The following is an 18,750-nucleotide window of genomic DNA, read 5'->3' on the forward strand; positions in this document are numbered from 1 at the left end:
GCTGTTGCCCCCTCCTAGTCTCGTAGTCTGCAGCAGCATTGGACTCAACAAAGAGGTGATTTACAAAGACTTACCATGACAAAGCCATTCTACTATGAGGGAGACTGTTAATAATTGTGGTACACCCTCCGAAGAGTGGTCGCATTTGAACACTGGTACCCATAGATTGGGTAGGAGAAGCAGAGGGGGGACCGCACACCAGCAAAATTAATTCCATTACAGTAACCTGCTGTGCTTTTTGTCTTTTTGTTTATAGTTGTGCCAGTTGTCCAAGTACTTATTCTGAGTCTGAGTACAAAGGAGGATAGAGGTTTTTGATGACAAAAAATGTCAGCAAAGACTGTGCCCAAAAATATGCAACAGAAACAGATGGAGCTTTGATCGTACTTTACAATGGGGATAGAGAACGTATGGCAAGAACCTACAGAATATATTTAGTGCTGCATTGTTTTGTTCTATATTCTACAGTCTTAAAACACAGATGGGGTAATCTATTGATGCTTAGCGCAAAGTCAGTGTGTAGGCTATCTTGTGTTCTGCTTTCGCATGAAGCAGGTAAAATGAGCTAGCGTCTAGCGTTATTGTCTTTGATGTATTTTAATTGTGCTATGCTTAAAATGCACCACTAAACACATTAGTATCTGTATCTCGGTATCAACATCAAATATCCTCTTTTGTTTGACTCTTTGCTGACAGTTAGTTGAGAAAATGATTAAATTGAGAAATCAATGTGACCCTAATGTTAACACTTGCATTTATTTATCTCTACTTGGATGATTACTACAAAACTAAAGAAAACGACTGAAAATCATGATTGCCTAGCTGCCATACCTGCTTCAACAGACAGAATGGGTGGTCATCAACCTGTGATATCAGAAGGTCCTGATTCCACAAAACACGCAAAAAAAGTAACCAATACGAGTGCGTTTTTGCATCGACGTAAGCACGTTTTCGTTAAGCCTGTTGCATGCTTCCCAGTCAAACAGTTTGTGCCTATATTATGCCTAAATTAAAATGTGTGATGTTTTTGTTCGTTTTGGTGTTGGACTGATTTTTTGGGGGCTGTTCGCACACACAACATAAAATGTTTTTATCTTGAGGCAAGTCAAAGTTCGGTAGCCGAAGTCTACGCCCCTTCGTGTGTGATTGGTCAACAGTAGGGGTGGGAACTATGGACAGGATTTTCCAAGTAAGTGTTTGCTGTGATTCAACAAGAGAGCGCAGAAGAAAATCGTTTTCATGAAAAAAAATTCACTTCAAAAGTACTGCACCAAAAATCTTAGCTAGATGTACAATAAAATCTTAGCTAGATGTACAATTGTGTGACTTAGACCTCCTCAACAGAAATGTTAAATTTAAATTGATTTATCTTAGATTAATTTTGAATATAAAATTAGTTGTTTAGATCCTGGATGCTGATTGGTTGATATGCAGGAGTTGAGGGACACCATAACATGTTAATCTCATAATTACACTGTCCCACAGCCCAGGGAGGAAAATCATAAACGTCATCTCACTGGGGGAAAAAAGCAGATTATATATATTTTCCAATGCTACTATTTGGTTTGCAACAGTTGGGGGTTGTATAAACCTACCTGTCTGCCTCTACATTCTGAGCAACAATGTGTTATTTTAAAAATGCTATCACTCCCATGCCAGCAGGCTAGCTAGCCCAAGAATAAACATGGGACTAATAATTCACCATGGAAACTGTAAATACTCGGAATGCCATTAATTCATTAACCAGCACAGTGCCAACGGCCTATGTAGGCCTATTGGATATTTTTTTATTTGAATCTGTTTAGCTTAGCAACATTGAATGAATAGAATGATTAGAATTAAGGACTGGGTCAAAACATGAGAGAAGAACTAAAGATCATCCCGCTTGGGTAGAAACTTCAGAATGCAAAAGTTATCCGATACGGGCCAGGATGCAAGGGACATAATGGCTGTGAGATTTATTGGCAGCCCCTAACGTTGAGAACAGAAAGCGCTGGGCCATTTTAGCCGGCAACGATGTGAGTGGGACGTCCCATTTTCCACCATAGAAGAGGCAAGCACTGACTGTCAATATTTTACCTTTATTTAACTAGGCAAGTCAGTTAAGAACAAATTCTTACTTACAATGACAGCCTACTGTAGGAACAGTGGTTTAACTGCCTTGTTCAGGGGCAGATAGACAGATTTGACCTTGTCAGCTCAGGGATTCGATCATGCAACCTTTCGGTTACTAGTCCAACGCTCTAACCACTAGGCTACCAGTACCAGGACCATGGACAATACTTCCACTCGTGTGCCATCAATGGAAATGTCACTATAGCTTGATTAGCTCAGACTCGCTAAGCATAATAGTTGTTGCCTATGTAGGCCTATTTGATACTTTTAAATCATTATTTATTGACGTTCTTGTCTCTCATTATCATTAAATCTATACTAGGTAGCTAAATGGAAATGATTTGTTTAGCGTAGCAACATTGAATGAATAAAATGATTAGGATTAACAACTTGGTCAAAACATGAGAAAATAACTAACGACCAGCAGCTTGGGTAGCATCTTCAGAATGCAAAAACGTATTTACTCATTAAAATAATGTTTTTATAAATATTTTGGCAACCATTATATAAAAGCAGCAAGGCCCTCGATCCCAGGGATTATTGTGTGATAACTCCCTCCCCTAAGGGCTGTTCTGCTGAACTATTTAACTCGTTTCAGGAAGTGTTATGGCTGTTGTTGCTACGGTGGCGCAAGAGGGAAAAACAGTAATATTGCCGCTTTAAAAAAAAAGAATGTTAGGGAGTATGCAAGCGCAGAACTTTGCTTCACCTAGCTGATTTCTGCTATGAACAAACCAAACCTATGTATGCTGACCCTTAACCTACACTCTGTTGACAGGACAGAGCACCACATTTTGTAAACAAAGCAAGTGAAATTTTGAGCCAGCTAGCTACTTCGACAGTTTTGATAAAGAAGACTGGTAGGTTTTGATACGTTATTGTAAATAACTTTTACAGCCAATATCTGTTTTGAATTACTTTGAACTACTTTGTGGTGCCCAACAACTAAGAAAATAGTTATTCTGTAGTACGCAACTATGCGTTAGCTAGCAAGTATGGTAACTTTACTTATCAATTTGTTGGCTACTGTCAGCTATCAACCTAACTAGCTAGCTAGCTAGGTGAGTTGTGTGCCTTCTTTTATACCTCAGTCAATGAATGGTTGTGTGTTGTATGCGAGGTAGGAGACAATTTAAGGTTAAAGGGGTAATCAACAGTTCAAACAAATACTCCAAAAAGGGAGGAATGCCAAAACAGGAGGGAAAGGAAAAAAGTGAAGTCTTCAAACCCTTGAATAAAGGACACTATATATACACAGTACCAGTCAAAAGTTTGGACACACCTACTCATTCAAGGGTTTTTCTTTATTTTTACTATTTTTGTACATTGTAGTATAATAGTGAAGACATTCAAATTATGAAATAACACACATGGAATCATGTAGTAACAAAAAAAGTGTTAAACAAATCTATTTTATATTTGAGATTCTTCAAAGAAGCCACACTTTGCCTTGATGACAGCTTTGCACACTCTTGGCATTCTCTCAACCAGCTTCATGTGGTAGTCACCTGAAATGCATTTCAATTAACAGGTGTGCCTTGTTAAAAGTAATTTGTGGAATTTCTTTCCTTCTTAATGCATTTGAGCCAATCAGTTGTGTTGTGATGAGGTAGGGGTGGTATACAGAAGATAGCCTTATTTGGTGAAAGACCAAGTCTATATTATGGCAAGAACAGCTCAAATAAGCAAAGAGAAACGACAGTCCATCATTACTTTGAGACATGAAGGTCAGTCAATCCGGAAAATGTCAAGAACTTTGAACGTTTCTTCAAGTGCAGTCGCAAAAAACATCAAGGACTATTATGAAACTGGCTCTCATGAGGACTGCAACAGGAAAGTAAGACCCAGAGTTACCTCTGCTGCAGAGGATAAGTTCATTAGAGTTTCCAGCCTCAGAAATTGCAGCCCACATAGTTCAAGTAACAGACACATCTCAACATCAACTGTTCAGAGGAGACTGCGTGAATCAGGCATTCATGGTCTAATTGCTGCAAAGAAACCACTAAAAAGACTTGCTTGGGCCAAGAAACACGAGAAATAGACATTAGACCGGTGGAAATCTGTCCTTTGGTCTGATGAGCGCAAATTTTGGTTCCAACCGTGTCTTTGTGAGACGCAAAGTAGGTGAACGGATGATCTCCGCATCTGTGGTGTGAACTGGAACTGGAACACGCCGTCGTAGGCGTCGATCAAGAGCATTTTCAGCATCCAGGAATTGTGTACAGATCCTTGCAACATGGGGACGAGCATTATCATGCTGAAACATGAGGTGATGCATGGCGGATGAATGGCACAACAAAGGGCTTCAGGATCTCGTCACGGTATCTCTGTGCATACCATCGATAAAATGCAAATGTGTTTGTTGTCTGTAGCTTATGCCTGCTTCCCTGAGATAACTTCTGCACAAACTGTCAGAAACTCTTTGGTTGTACAAAACCACACATTCATCAGCTGTTCAGGGTCTGATCTCAGACGATCCCGCAGGTCAAGAAGCCGGATGTGGGCTGGCGTGGTTACACGTGGTCCGTGGTTGTGAGGCCGGTTGGACGTACTGCCAAATTCTCCAAAATGACGTTGGAGGTGGCTTATGGTAGAGAAATGATCATTCAATTCTCTGGCAACAGCTCTGGTGGACATTCCTGCAGTCAGTATGCCAATTGCACGCTCCCTCATACTTGAGACGTGTGGCATTGTGTTGTGTGACAAAACTGCACATTTTAGAGTGGCCTTTTATTGTCCCCAGCAAAGGTGACCTATGTAATGATCATGCTGTTTAATCAGCATCTTGATATGCCACACCTGTCAGTTGGATGGATTATCCTGGCGAAGGAGAAATGCTCACTAACAGGGAGGTAAACAAATTTGTGCACAAAATTGGAGATGAATAAGCTTTTTGTGCTTATGGAACATTTCTGGGAACTTTTATTTCAGCTCATGAAACATAACCAACACTTTACATTATGCGTATATATTTTTGTTTAGTGTTGTAAGTCATTTTAGATAGATTCATGTCGGCAGCAACTTGTGTATTCCATATGCATCCACACCAAATGTTACTTAGTTGTTAGTTAGTGCAATTTTTATCCTGTTATACTGTTGGTCGAATTTAAAGTATCTTTATACACTAGTACTTTATAACTATCACATGTCAAACATAGCATTTTGTATTTGAGGTGTTTTATGTTACGGTGTATAATCCAACAGCCTTGAGAGGCAATTCAATAATTATATGTACTTGAATACACATCTTTATTATTCTATATAAAATACTGGGATAAACTTCAAAAGGAATCCATACAGAACTATGCTGCATTTCAAGCTTTATTAATGCCATCTACAAGGGAGACCATTCAGTGCAACCTAACTCTATAAAGAAGTCAAATACCTCCATGTTAGTTGGTGCTCCTGACTGTGTTGTTGAAGCCATAGAAATAGAAGGGGACCTGCAGTTCTGTTTTGGAAAATATACATAAGAACCTTCCATCTCAGTCATAATTTGGAAATGCAAAGGAGCGCCAATATATCTTGTGTTAAGCACAAGGGACTAGAAACATAAATGTGCTTATAAAACCCTATTACATTTAGCAGAAAACTTACACGTTTCCCTGCACAAAACCTTGAAGTTAAGACAAGGTAGAAGGTCAAATTTGTATTAAAACTTGTTACCTGCATGCCCTCTAGTCACACATCTTTCACATATTTATATAAAAATTGCCTGACTGATCTAGGCTCAGCTAGTCCCTCTGCTGAAAACAACATATGGCTTCTACTGCAGTGAGGTGAATTGTCCCAGTACTAATACAGCCCCTCTATTCCCTCACATGTCTACTGTGGCTTACACTAAGCCCTCATCACAAAAAGGCTTGTGAGGAAAACACCAAATACCTACCCATTTAGTTAGCGTCGAAGGCTTGTCTTGTCTCCTCCTGTTAAGGTATGCTATGTGAAACCCAGAGGTTTTGTGCTCGTCTTTTTTACATGGGAAAATAAAAAATCATGGCCTTAGAAAAGTACAAAGCAGCCTGACGAAGCGTGTCAGTGTGCAAAATGCTTTTGACTTCCCATTACCTGCATAGAATCACTTAAGAGTATAGAGATAGATCAGAGAAAAGAACAGACAATAAACATTCACACATATACATCCAAACCATAGATACAGTACACAGTACATACAATACCGTTCAAAAGTTTGGGGTCACTTAGAAATGTCCTTGTTTTCCATTAAAACATACATGAAATGAGTTGCAAAATGAATAGGAAATAGTCAAGACGATGACAAGGTTATAAATAATGATTTTTAATTGAAATAGTAATTGTGTCCTTCAAACTTTGCTTTCGTCAAAGAATCCTCCATTTGCAGCAATTACAGTCTTGCAGACCTTTGGCATTCTTGTTGTCAATTTGTTGAGGTAATCTGAAGAGATTTCACCTCATGCTTCCTGAAGCACCTCCCACAAGTTGGATTGGCTTGATGGGCACTTCTTACGTACCATACGGTCAAGCTGCTCCCACAACAGCTCAATAGGGTTGAGATCCGGTGACTGTGCAGGCCACTCCATTATAGACAGAAAACCAGCTGACTGCCTCTTCCCTAAATCGTTTTTGCAAAGTTTCGAGCTGTGTCCTGTTGTAGGAGGAAATTGGCTCAAATTAAGAGCCGTCCACAGGGTATGGCACGGCGTTGCAAAATGGAGTGAAAGCCTTCCTTCTTCAAGATCCTTTTCACCCTGTACAAATCTCCAACTTTACCACCACCAAAGCACCCACAGACCATCACATTGCCTCCACCATGCTTGACAGAAGGTGTCAAGCACGCCTCCAGCATCTTTCCATTTTTTGTGAATCTCACGAATGTTCTTCTTTCTGATCCGAACAGCTCAAACTTAGATTAGTCAAAAACAAGGACATTTCTAAGTGACCCCAAACTTTTGAACGGTAGAGTACATACCAACATACAGGTGGTAAATGAGACAGTTTACTATCTTTGGCAGCCAGGTAAGCTGAGAGTTCCAAAATACAAAAATAAGGCTCTCGAAAGACAAAAAGCATCAATAAATAAAAACACCAAACAGTACATTGTACAAAAGATCTGCTTCTCTATAAAGTGTCGTTTGAGGGCACCGTTGGGATCTGAAGCAGGGCTTGCACCCTGCTGTGCTGAGGAGAGTGGGGTTGGAGAAGGTGGAGGTGGGTGAGGTCAAAGCAGCTACAACCCAGGTCTGCTACTGCGGGACATGAAGCCACCCCGGTTGTGGGAGCTTGCTGGGACTGAAACAGGCACCAGTAGAGCTGAGAAGAGAGGAGATCAGGACAAAGAAGACAAGTGTTAATGAGCATTGATAGTTAATACTCAAATTCGTCTATTTGAAGATAACTACTTTCCTCGTAACCGGAGGCTACGACCGAACTCTCTCATAAACATACTTAATTACCAAACACAACCCAGCGACATATTTTATTAACGGAGTGGCCGCAGATCTTTTTTTCATGGATTAAAGGTCCCGAAGCGTCGGGGCATGTACGGATCACCGTCCGTTCTGCGTATGTGCTTCTTTACCTCTACTTTATGCACACATTTTTGAGGTCTCCTTCCCTTCACATTTCCCACTGTCAATCGTGAATGATAATTTCAAGTTTTACCAACCATTTTATCTCAATCAGTTTCATGGGAATATGCATTTAGATCTTCTTGAGTTATACAGTGGTGTTTTGAATGATGTTCAGTGAGCACATTTTTGAGCAAATGGTGCAAACTGTAGCATAGCCTACCTGTGTATTTTGCCTAGTGGCGCGCCCTGTTGAGTTTTGGCCACATGAAAGAAAAATGCAGTGGTGATTTTGTTTTACACTAATGTTATACTATGATTTTATATTATGTGATCTTGCAGACATTGATTCAGCTTTGATCTAACTTTATTAAACGAGACCTGTTCGCCAGAGTAGACTGTTCTTTACAAGTAGAGCAGAGAAAGCATAAGGTAGTGAATAAACACAAGCGCAGAAGCTTCGGGATCTTTAGTCTGGGTAAATAAAGGTCAGATCCGCAGCCACAGCCTTTTAGAAATGATGAGGACCACTGGAGGTGCCTACTGACCTGGCTGAGGGGCTTCTGTGTCAGACTCCTCCTCATCTTCAATGGGGGAGTGGCCCAGGGGGTGGTGGGCAAAGGAGTCCAGAAAGGAGGAGCTGCTGATGCCCAGACTGATGCCCGTCACTCCAATTCCCAGAGAGTCTGCCAGGAAACCAGACAGAGACTCAATCAGTCGGTCACAAAAATAAATGTGTAGAAAATGTGTACAGTATGCAATGTAAAACGAGGTGCCCACCTGTACCCACAGATGCCCTGCCAGGACGTCCCTGTCCAATGTTGTCCAGCACCGTGAAGGAGCGGCGGTAAGGGGTGTCCGACTGCAACAGAACCCAGAGTTAAATCTCAATGACTGGGACGCAGGCAAACATATTCCACATTCATCCTTTACAAAATAAACCTACAAAATATAACAAAATCATGCTGTAGTGGTAATAATGTGTGACTACCATGTGTGACTATAGCCATACCCTGTAGGTGTGGGTGGTGTTGGGACGGGAGAATATGTCCAATTGATGAAGCCGATCCCGAGGAAGCAAACTACCTGCCTCATCTGTAACAGCACTGTGGGCACGACTGGACGAGTGTCTATGCCGCTACACAAAATATAATTGCGTTGTGTTATTAGCAGGTGATAGTATTAAGTGTTTTATCAAGTCAGTTCAAGATGTACAACTAGAATGCAGTTTTACTCGTCCCATACCTGAGTAGGTCTGAAGTGCTGTCCAGAGTGCCTGGGCTCAGCGTCCCCTGAGCCGATGGGAGGAAGGAGTGTGTTCCTGCTCAGAGGCATCGGAGGAGGGGCCAGGCGGTCACTGGCTGTGGGTCTGGAGAGAGTAACAACTCTGTTCACCTTCCACGCTTTCTATAAAGTTACACAAGTCCCTTTAACATGGAGCAGACTGAAATCTCACTCCACACAAGGGTAAATTATATGCTCCACACAGATATTGTTCCACTCAAGGTTCATGACAAGTTCATCTGTTAGCGTACTTAGTCAGTCACACACACACACACACAATTCCTCACATCCCTTCCCCTCCATTCTGCTGAACAGAACGCCACAAGGCACAAGTTAAAAGGCAAACCACTTTCAAAGTAATCTCTCTGCACAGACGGTTCTCCAGCTTCAGAGCGATAGGAGAAGAAGAGCGAGGAGGGAGGGGTGTACATGGAGGAGGACAGGGACCAGATGGAGATTGGGTAACCCTCTTTAAGTTAACTCACAGGCGCGTCCCACGGATGACCTCATCCATGGAGCCAGCGGCACTGGACTGCGTCAGGCTGGGAACCAGGGGCAAAAGGGTGCGCGGAGGCAGGTTACGGCGTCTCGCCGACTGGGCAGGGCGGGACAGGGAGGAGGAGCTCTGCTCTAGCACCCGGCGAGGACGTGGCTTGCTAGACGGAATCACGGTGGACCCTGGCCTATGGGTCATCACCCTCTCCTCAGGGTCCCTAAGAAGGAAATGGAAGCAATTAATCTTTACTCAAAGTAAGATATGCATACACACCTACATATCCATAGCTAATAACCGTCTCTACACCTCTTATTTAATAAGACGATAAGAGGTGATGAGTGGTTGACCCCTAGAGTTAGCTCCTAATGCTACACTCTACTAATAAAGATTCTTATACTAAATTATAACACAAAAGATTCTTATACTAAATAATAATACTAATAAAGATTATTATAGTATCAGCAGGAGTATGATCAGTACTTATGGTCTCCATACTGGGCTCTCTCCATCACTCCCAGGTTCCTCTGCTGCAGGGGGATGCCGTGGATGACTATGAGTTCGTTGAGGTTGTGATGTGTCACCGCCGCCTCTACTGTAACCCGACTGGACTGTAGGAGGGAGGGAGGCAGAAAGCGATACAGAGTAAGAGTCATTCAGCTAAAGCGGTCATTCACCTAAAAAAACTACAGCCACCTCATTATCACTACGGACACTTGCACGTCACCTTAGCCCCAACTCAGCCTTTCTACATGCAACCAAGTGGAGAGGACCTACAACCACCCACTTGAGACCAAACAAACAATTAGACAAAAAATTAAATTAAAGCAAGAAGTAAAAGCATTCCAAAATTGTCATTGAAACATTTTTTTAAAAAGACAGATGGGTGTAAAAAATAAATAAACTCAACAGTTGGTTAAGAAGTAAGAAAGTGACTAAAATTGGTATGGTTTGAGTTATTCAACAGGCACAAGCACATTCAGTCTAAGAATGAATAAAAACATGCCGCTGTGGATGGCGTCGATCGGCAACATTTTGCCTCTAGGTGAGAGTTGCATACAGTGGATGATTTTTTCTGCTTTTTGGATTTCCGCCTGGGCTTGTGCTTTGAGCCCCTTAATTTTGTGGTCTTTGGGGGAAAAACGGATGACCAAATGAGAGAGAGAGAGAAAAGGAGGTAGTAAGGAAGGACAGATTGGTGGTTAGAAGGGTGTGGAACAGACCAAGGAACAAGAAAGAGTAGGGGGCAAAAAGAAGGAAAGAAAAAAGGATTAAAGTTAATGAACTATCTGATAGCCTTAAAACAGAGTGAGAAAAACTCCTGACAGCAGTGGAAAACAATTCAGCATCAGTGTGTGACTGTGTTTCCAGTTTTGAGAACTAAGCCTAAACTCTCAAACTAATCTGAAGGTTATTATAGAGTCCATTCACAGTGCTTAGTAGTAACATATCCTATTGATCTAAATCCTACATCCTAACAGTAGGATTCTCCACTCTGCGGGGAGGTAGACCCATTGGTGGTCCTTCTCCAACCTCTCAGGGCACTGACCTGGGGTTGCGGGGTTCCTGTTAGCTGGGGCACCCTGCTCTGGGTGGGCAGTGTGGACAGGAGCTGGAAAGGGTTCTGAGCATCTGACTGGGATGGGCTGAAGTTCACTGCATTTTTCTCATCATCTGTCAAAAAGAGGATTCAGAATACGGTCAACACAGGCTCAAGCAACAGATTATGCTGTGGGGATGGCATCATTTGGCAATGATGGATTTGTTGGTTTAAAAGTAAATGGCAAGTCTCTTTGTTGAGTAACAGAACTCTAATGTATGACCCAACGTTGCCTATAAGACATTGCCCTGTGGTTCTACCTGACACACAGCCCTCCCAGTGCCTGCGGACCAGCTCCTCCATCCAGCCAAACAGCTCTCGCCACACATCGTCAAACAGCAGGTCGAGGACTGCCTGTCTGCGACAGCGGTAGGGAGACACCGGAGGCAGGCCGTACTGCCGCCGACCAGCCCCCATGCACCCCCGCTCCCACTTGTCATCCCTGTAAAGGTCAAACCATAGATTAAACCATCAACACAACAGACCTGGGCAAAGTTGTCAAACACTGAGCTTGGTTTTAGGTTACTTGGTACCCTTAGAGTAATCCCAAAAGTAGGCAACAAGCTCAATCAAGTGCACCATACTGTAAAGTGTTTGACATGCCCCTATAGATATACTGTAGGGTACTAAACAGGAGAGCCGGGAGGTGACCTACAAATCCCTGCAGTCAAAGGCCAGGTACTCCTCCATCAGGCCTTCAGCCTCGATCACCCTGGGCCTGTCATGACCTCTGGATCCACTGGGAGTACCAGGGGGGTGGTCAACATCCGCACTGGGCCTGGACAGCACAGCCTTCCTACCCTGCACACACAGACTGGACACACAACACGGTTCCTAAAAAGCATCAGTACTAATTTTTTGGCTAGCCAAAGTAGCCTAGCTAGCCTAGCCAGTACATGTACGCCTTGCAAAAAATAAATAAAATAGTACATATTATTTTATATATTTTGGGGGGGATGCCTGTTTTGCATGTTATTTTGGCATTAATAAGTGTCACATGAGTTTGCAAGCAATGTAAAAATGTTGTATTTGTATTTTTTATGAGTTAATAAAGCCACATAGCTAAAATTAGAAGTTTGTTTCTCGAGTAAGGCCTAGCTCAATGCTTTCTGTGGTGGTGGGGCAGCCAGCGGAAAATACGGAGCGTAGGTGTTGGTAACGTTCTCTAGTTGAGCCGTGATTGGCTCAGTGTTCTGTCACTCATTGGGACACTACGTCACCGCCAAATCTAAGGGTAGAGCTCAAAAATTCAAGCCCTTTGGGTGCTGCAATTAGAGTTACATTAGAAGTGCCCATCCAAGAAGGCTCAAGGTCATTGCCCACAGATAAAATGATGTCAAACCACATATCTACAGCAGCTTTGATTGGACTGATCATGTCAACATCATACTTTTAAAATCTTGAATCAAGTCGACAATCTACTGGCAAATCCAGTAGTTTTAATCCTTGTCATATGGAGAGAAATGAAGTGAAATTATAGATAAAATGTATTGGACATTGGACATAAACATTACACAACAAGTTAGAGATTGCAAACTCAACAATGAGTGGTTTGGAAGGAATCAGTGGCTAACTGCAAGCATTTCAAAGCAATCACTAGCCTGCTATTCAGTGGAGTGGGTGTGTGGTCCCAATTCTGGGTTTAAAGGTCTCTTTTCCAAGCTTAAAATTATAAACATTCAACATTGTCCATGCTGTCAATCCAGCATGATTTCTGCCGCGCTCTAAACTGTTAACTCGGAACTGGGAAATCTGACTTCAGTGCGTTCAAGACAACTGGGAACTCTGAAAAAAACTAGCAAAAAAAGATAGGTTTGGAATGTTCATCCAACTCGGAATTGCAAGTCTGGAATTCGGGCCTCTTTCTAGAGCTCCGACCTGAAGATCACTGACGTCATCATGATTCGCCTTTGATTCCCCCCCCCCCCCAAGTTCCCAGTTGTCTTGAAAGAACCGTAAATCCAGATAATGCCAGACTTTGATGACAAAATTTGCCCACGATGGACTGCTGCACCGCCTTCTTGTTCAAGTGAGCACAACAAGGTGAGTCAAAAAATGTATTGTATGCTGCTGCATAAATGATGAAATATGCCTGGGAGATATGTATACTGTAGCTAAGAAAGTAATACTAAAGTGTATGTTGTGTAGTAAGCTGTTAGTAGCCCATGTGCCTCACCTTAAAAATGTGGTCCCTTTTCCCCTCCTAATTTCACCTACTGTTCTGACTTGGTGGTGCACATGTAGCCTATAGCCGGTTTTAGAGAATGTAATCATTGAATATTGTAAGAGCTTTCATTGTCTGCTTATATGCCCCCTTTATTTAAACTACGGTTCTGACTTGATGTACAGGGAGAACACTGTAAGAACGGCCGTGTTCTGAATTCTGTCGCTGTACATTTCAAAAGTGCTGAACAAATAGTTATATTGACTACGTCTGTCCTAGCTCGCTCCTTAATGTCTTAATCAAAATTAAGGATTGCCTCTTATCCACTCGTCGACCCCTTATGCCTTTGTTGGTACATCTCAATTGTTAGTAGAAACCACATTTGTTTAAGCAAGTCAGCCATATCAGCTGTGTTTTTTTAAGGCATTAAATGTGGCTGAATGAACTGTTTCGCTGCCAGACAAGGCTCCACTGATAGCCAAGTGTTGGGACTGCTGTTGGGACAGCTTTATGTAGGCCCTAAGTGTGTCAGAGTTATATTGCAATTAATATATTGTTAAGTGTTGTGTAGTGGGTTTGCTGGCATGCATCTAAAAAAACGTGGGGGGATTTGCCCCACCAAGATTTACATGCTAAAATCGCAACTGACGCCTTGTAACTTACACACGCTGACTTAAGTAAGTTGACTTGCTGTTTGACAAGCCACACAGTATGTAGGTCACAAAACCACAAAGCAAACGGACATCCATAATTGATGGGTTAACAGCATCGGTAGTCAGTGCTCACTCTGTGCAGGGGCCAGGCTTGTCCTTGTCCTGGGGCTTGCTACTGATGCTGTCCTTTTGTCCAGCTGCACTGCTGCTGGCTGTCCCGGTCCCCTCCCCTGAAGTGGCGTACCACTGGAAGCCCTCGTCACTGGGACACACCAGCTGACTACCCAGAATCCTGTGGGTTCACATAGCAGGGTGGAGGGGGTCAAACAGTGATTACAACCTAAATGAATCCAACCGATAAGAAAATGTATTAAGCCCCCACACACACACACTGAGCCAATGGTTTATCAAATCAAGTTTATTTTATATAGCCCTTCGTACATCAGCTAATATCTCGAAGTGCTGTACAGAAACCCAGTCTAAAACCCCAAACAGCAAGCAATGCAGGTGTAGAAGCACGGCGGCTAGGAAAAACTCCCTAGAAAGGCCAAAACCTAGGAAGAAACCTAGAGAGGAACCAGGCTATGAGGGGTGGCCAGTCCTCTTCTGGCTGTGCCGGGTGGAGATTATAACAGAACATGGCCAAGATGTTCAAATGTTCATAAATGACCAGCATGGTCAAATAATAATCAGGAGTAAATGTCAGTTGGCTTTTCATAGCCGATCATTAAGAGTATCTTATTGGGAATGGGGCCCAAGGGCTTTGAGCCTATAATTATGTGGCAAGTAGTTTCTTTTTAGGTTTGAAAACAAATCTAAAACAGATTCATCTTAGGTACCTTCAAATTGGACTGTTCTTTTAAGAGGTATCCCTTTATTGCACCCTAAGTACTTTCAGTGATACATTTGCAGGCGAGGAGTGTAGGAACAAGGCTAGAGTGGCACTAATGTGTGACAGTGTGTGAGAAGTGAGGGGGCAGTAGGGTGAGGACCCACCGTAGGTGAGGGAACCTGAAGGCCCACTGATGACACTCATCTTGCAGCCCCCGTAGATGCACCCCACCCCGCCCCTCATAAAGCTCCTCGTCAATCTCCTCAAACATCTGCTGCACCTGTTGCGACGCCGCCTTGTCAAATTCCTGAGGGAGGGAGGGAGAGAGAAAGAGAGGTAGAGAGAGAGGAGGCCCTGCAGAGGAACACTATGACAGAAGGTAGTTGCTTTTCAAGCTAATCAAATATTAGCAGCACATCGTTGAGTTGTTTATTTCACAGCAGGCTACAGTGTGCATGGCGATGGGCTCCTAGAGCTCCCAGGGAACTGTGTGTGTGGCAGTGTATGAGCGATCGTGCTGGAGTAAGTAGTATCATGTGCATATGTTTGTGAGAGACAGAGAGTGTGTGCCTGCACAGGCAAGTTGTGTTTACTGTACAATATAAGTTAGGACTATGACTCTTATGAGGCATTCTGAGGACATGGCTGTGTGTAAATACATCATGGAGTTTTTATAAAGTTTCTGAGGGCAAGCTCTAGAAAGCTAAGAATCACCATGAAGTGAAACCATGAGGGAACTGACCTCTGCAGACAGAGTACACTGTAAATCATTACAATAAAATATGATAAGGCTAATTTAATGGAAATCTGTATAAAAGACTGTTGTAGCATTCAGCATGGCTAGGCCTAGCTAGTGCCTTCAGAAAGTATTCACAACCCTTGACTTTTTCCACATTTTGTTGTGTTACAGCCTGAATTTAAAATGGATGAAATTGAGATTGTGTCACTGGCCTACACACAATACCCCATAATGTCAAAGTTTGTTTTATTTTTTTTTTTTACAAATGAAATAAAAATGTAAAGCTGAAATGTCTTGAGTCGATAAGTATTAAACCCCTTTGTTATGGCAATCCTATAATTGTTCAGCAGTAAAAATGTGTGCAATAATAGTGTTGAACATGATTTTTGAATGACTACCTCATCTCTGTACCCCACACAAGTCAGTTAAAAACAAATTCTTATATACAATGACGGCCTACCGGGGAACAGTGGGTTAACTGCCTTGTTCAGGGGCAGAACAACAGATTTTTACCTTGTCAGCTCGGGGATTCAATACTTACATATAAATATACAGCCATGTCCTCAGAATGCCTCATAGGAGTCATACTCCTATAGTCCTAACTTATATTGTACAGTAAACACAACCTGCCTGTGCAGGCACACACTCTCTGTCTTACATATAAATGTATGTAAGGTCCCTCAGTTGAGCAGCGAATTTCAAACACAGGTTCAACCACCAAGACCAGGGAGGTTTTCTAATGCCTCGCAAAGAAGGGTACCCTTTGGTAGATGGGTAAAAAAAGCAGACACTGAACATCCCTTTGAGCATGGTAAAGTTATTAATAACACTTTGGATGGGGTATCAATACACCCAGTCACTACAAATACACATGCGTCCTTCCTAACTCAGTTGCCGGATAGGAAGGAAACCTCTCAGGGATTTCACCATGAGGCCTACAGTGATTTTAAAACAGTTACAGGGTTTAGTGGCTGTGATAGGAGAAAACTGAGGATGGATCAACGACATTGTAGTTGCTCCACAATACTAACCTAAATGAGTTAAAAGAAGGAAGACTACAGAATAAAACTATTCCAAAACATGCACCCTGTGGCAATGTGGCAAAGAAATGAACTTTATGCCCTGAATACAAAGCATTATGAATACACAACACATCACTGACTACTACTCTTCATATTTTCAAGGAAGGCGGTGGCTGCATCATGTTATGTTATGGCCAAGGATAAGGGAGTTTTTTAGGATAAAAATAAACTTAGAGCTAAGCACAGGCAAAATCCTACAGGAAAAACTGGTTCAGTCTGCTTTCCAACAGACACTGGGAGACAAATTCCCCTTTCAGCAGGACAATAACCTAAAACACAAGGCCAAATATACACTGGAGATGCTTACCAAGATTAAATTGAATGTCCCTGAGTGGCATAGTTACAGTTTTGACTTAAATCGCCTTGAAAATCTATGGTAAGACTTGGCTGTCTAACAAAGATCAACAACCAACGTGACATGAATAATGTGCAAATATTCTGCAATCCAGGTGTGCAAAGCTCTTAGAGACGTACCCATAAAGACTCACAGCTGTAATCACAGCCTGTTTTCACTTTGTCATTATGGGGTATTGTGTGTAGATGGGTGAGAAAAAACATATATTGAATCCATTTTGAATTCAGGCTGTAACACAACAAAATGTGGAATAAATCAAGGGGTATGAATACTTTCTGAAGGCACCATAAGCACTTGAAAATACTCAGAACATAGGGCAATTGAATGGGAAGATTCAGACTGCCAGCTGAGAAGGTGAGGCGAGACTCACATCATAGCCCCAGGAGAACACAGAGCTCCTCTCTGTAGAGATACCCGTCCCTGTGTAGCTGTGGATCCCAGACCAGGACCGCGTCGTGTCTCCAGTAGTGGCCGTTGGACAGTCTGACCGGCGAGAGGCTGCAGATGTCGTCTCCGAGCTGCAGAAGAGGACAGACATTGTTTACATGTTGCTGTACATTACAGTGTTGTGTGTTGTCGAGTGTGTGAGGGAATAATTTAGACCAGATTATGTAACTAACTGGCTACCTCCCTCTTTTTTGTCTCCTTGCCTTCACGCATCTAAACAGGATATGTGAAAGCAAAATTGCTGCTCCCTACAAGTCTATTTGGTATCGCCCGTCCGATTCTTTGAGAACAGGTCATACCTGTTGTAAGTGGAGACAGCTTCCTGAAGGTCATGGAGGAGGCGCTGGGGGAGGAAGTTATCGTCTTCCTCCTCTGGGAGAGGGTGATGGTCAAGGCTGCTTCGGGATATGCCCCGACTGCAGAGAAAGGAAAATACAGCTTTATTAAACATGAGTAAGCAATAGCATCGACAGATACATAGATATATGATTCTAATACTATAGTAGGTTGATATGTATTGTTGTAAAAATACACTAATCCCAAACAAACAAGGAGTGAAGCATGAGGTGGGACTTTACATAATCAATTTAAAGCATTAAACATTATCCTATCCCATCCCTTTGTGTAAGGGAGGCAACTGACCTTGGTGTGACAAATAGGCTGACAAAAATGTGATCTGATCAATACATTCTCATTTTACATTGTCATACGATCATGGACTGTGCATTAGCTAACGTTAGCTATTACTTACCAACAATGTAGCGTTTGTCAATCTATGTTAGCTAGCTACCAAATCAGTATCTCGAATGACAGAAATTACTGTTAGCAAAAAATGATAAGCTTGGTCATTAGCAAACAAGCTTGTTTTACTTACATCTCAAGATTGTGCGATACTAGTCTCCTACTGTATCGCGAAATCATTATCCTTTTTCCGTTTTTATCGGCTCATGCCCTCCTGAGTGTCCTCTCTCGTCGTGCATCCCTCTGATTCCTGTCCCCACTTTGTCTTTTGGAAGAGGTTTGCCATTTTTCCCCGCCCGCAGGTCAATACGTACACACTTGCAAATTAGCTAGCTGACCTCCTTGTTACTGAATTTATTGAGGCTAACAGTAATTGCAGCTAACTTGCTAGCTAGCTAACTTAGTTACTCTAGATAACTGAAAAAGAGAAGGATTGATCTACAATATAATACTTCAAACAAACCGTGGCCTAAAAATGAAGTATTTTATGTTTCAGCGCAAGTGTAATAATATATACCAATATTACAGCATCCATTACTACTAAAGAGGATTATCGCCACAACAATAAGGATGTTATGGACACCCAATCCATAGGCCTGATGGGAAATGCATTTCTATCTCGTCTAATATGACCTTTCTCGTTAATCTAAAAGACTACAAATCCATATGCTCTGTGCGATTTTCCAATCGCGCTCCTAA

The 18,750-nt window shown here is 42.3% G+C and overlaps 1 protein-coding gene across 3 annotated transcripts; it reads right to left on the minus strand.

The window, feature by feature from the left end:
* Window positions 1-6,585: 6,585 nt before the first annotated feature.
* Window positions 6,586-18,628, minus strand: LOC120046578 (protein FAM149B1-like). 3 transcript variants are annotated; one of them, XM_038991933.1, is made up of 15 exons: window positions 18,185-18,628; window positions 17,610-17,726; window positions 17,234-17,381; window positions 14,852-14,994; window positions 13,989-14,147; window positions 11,694-11,852; window positions 11,299-11,480; window positions 10,988-11,112; window positions 9,937-10,049; window positions 9,431-9,658; window positions 8,907-9,030; window positions 8,674-8,799; window positions 8,442-8,523; window positions 8,210-8,347; window positions 6,586-7,404 (listed from the first exon to the last, which is right to left on the minus strand). In XM_038991933.1, exons 1-15 carry the CDS (start codon window positions 18,229-18,231, stop codon window positions 7,322-7,324), a joined length of 1,974 nt encoding a protein of 657 aa, XP_038847861.1. In that variant the 5' UTR covers window positions 18,232-18,628; the 3' UTR covers window positions 6,586-7,321. The 3 variants fall into 3 exon arrangements, with proteins under 3 accessions (XP_038847861.1, XP_038847860.1, XP_038847862.1); XM_038991932.1 differs by having other exon boundaries at window positions 9,922-10,049; XM_038991934.1 differs by lacking the exon at window positions 11,694-11,852 and having other exon boundaries at window positions 9,922-10,049.
* Between the last annotated feature and the right edge of the window lie 122 nt (window positions 18,629-18,750).

The sequence above is a fragment of the Salvelinus namaycush genome, chromosome 4, assembly GCF_016432855.1.
Source record: "Salvelinus namaycush isolate Seneca chromosome 4, SaNama_1.0, whole genome shotgun sequence".
In the NCBI taxonomy this organism is placed as follows: Eukaryota; Metazoa; Chordata; class Actinopteri; order Salmoniformes; family Salmonidae; genus Salvelinus; species Salvelinus namaycush.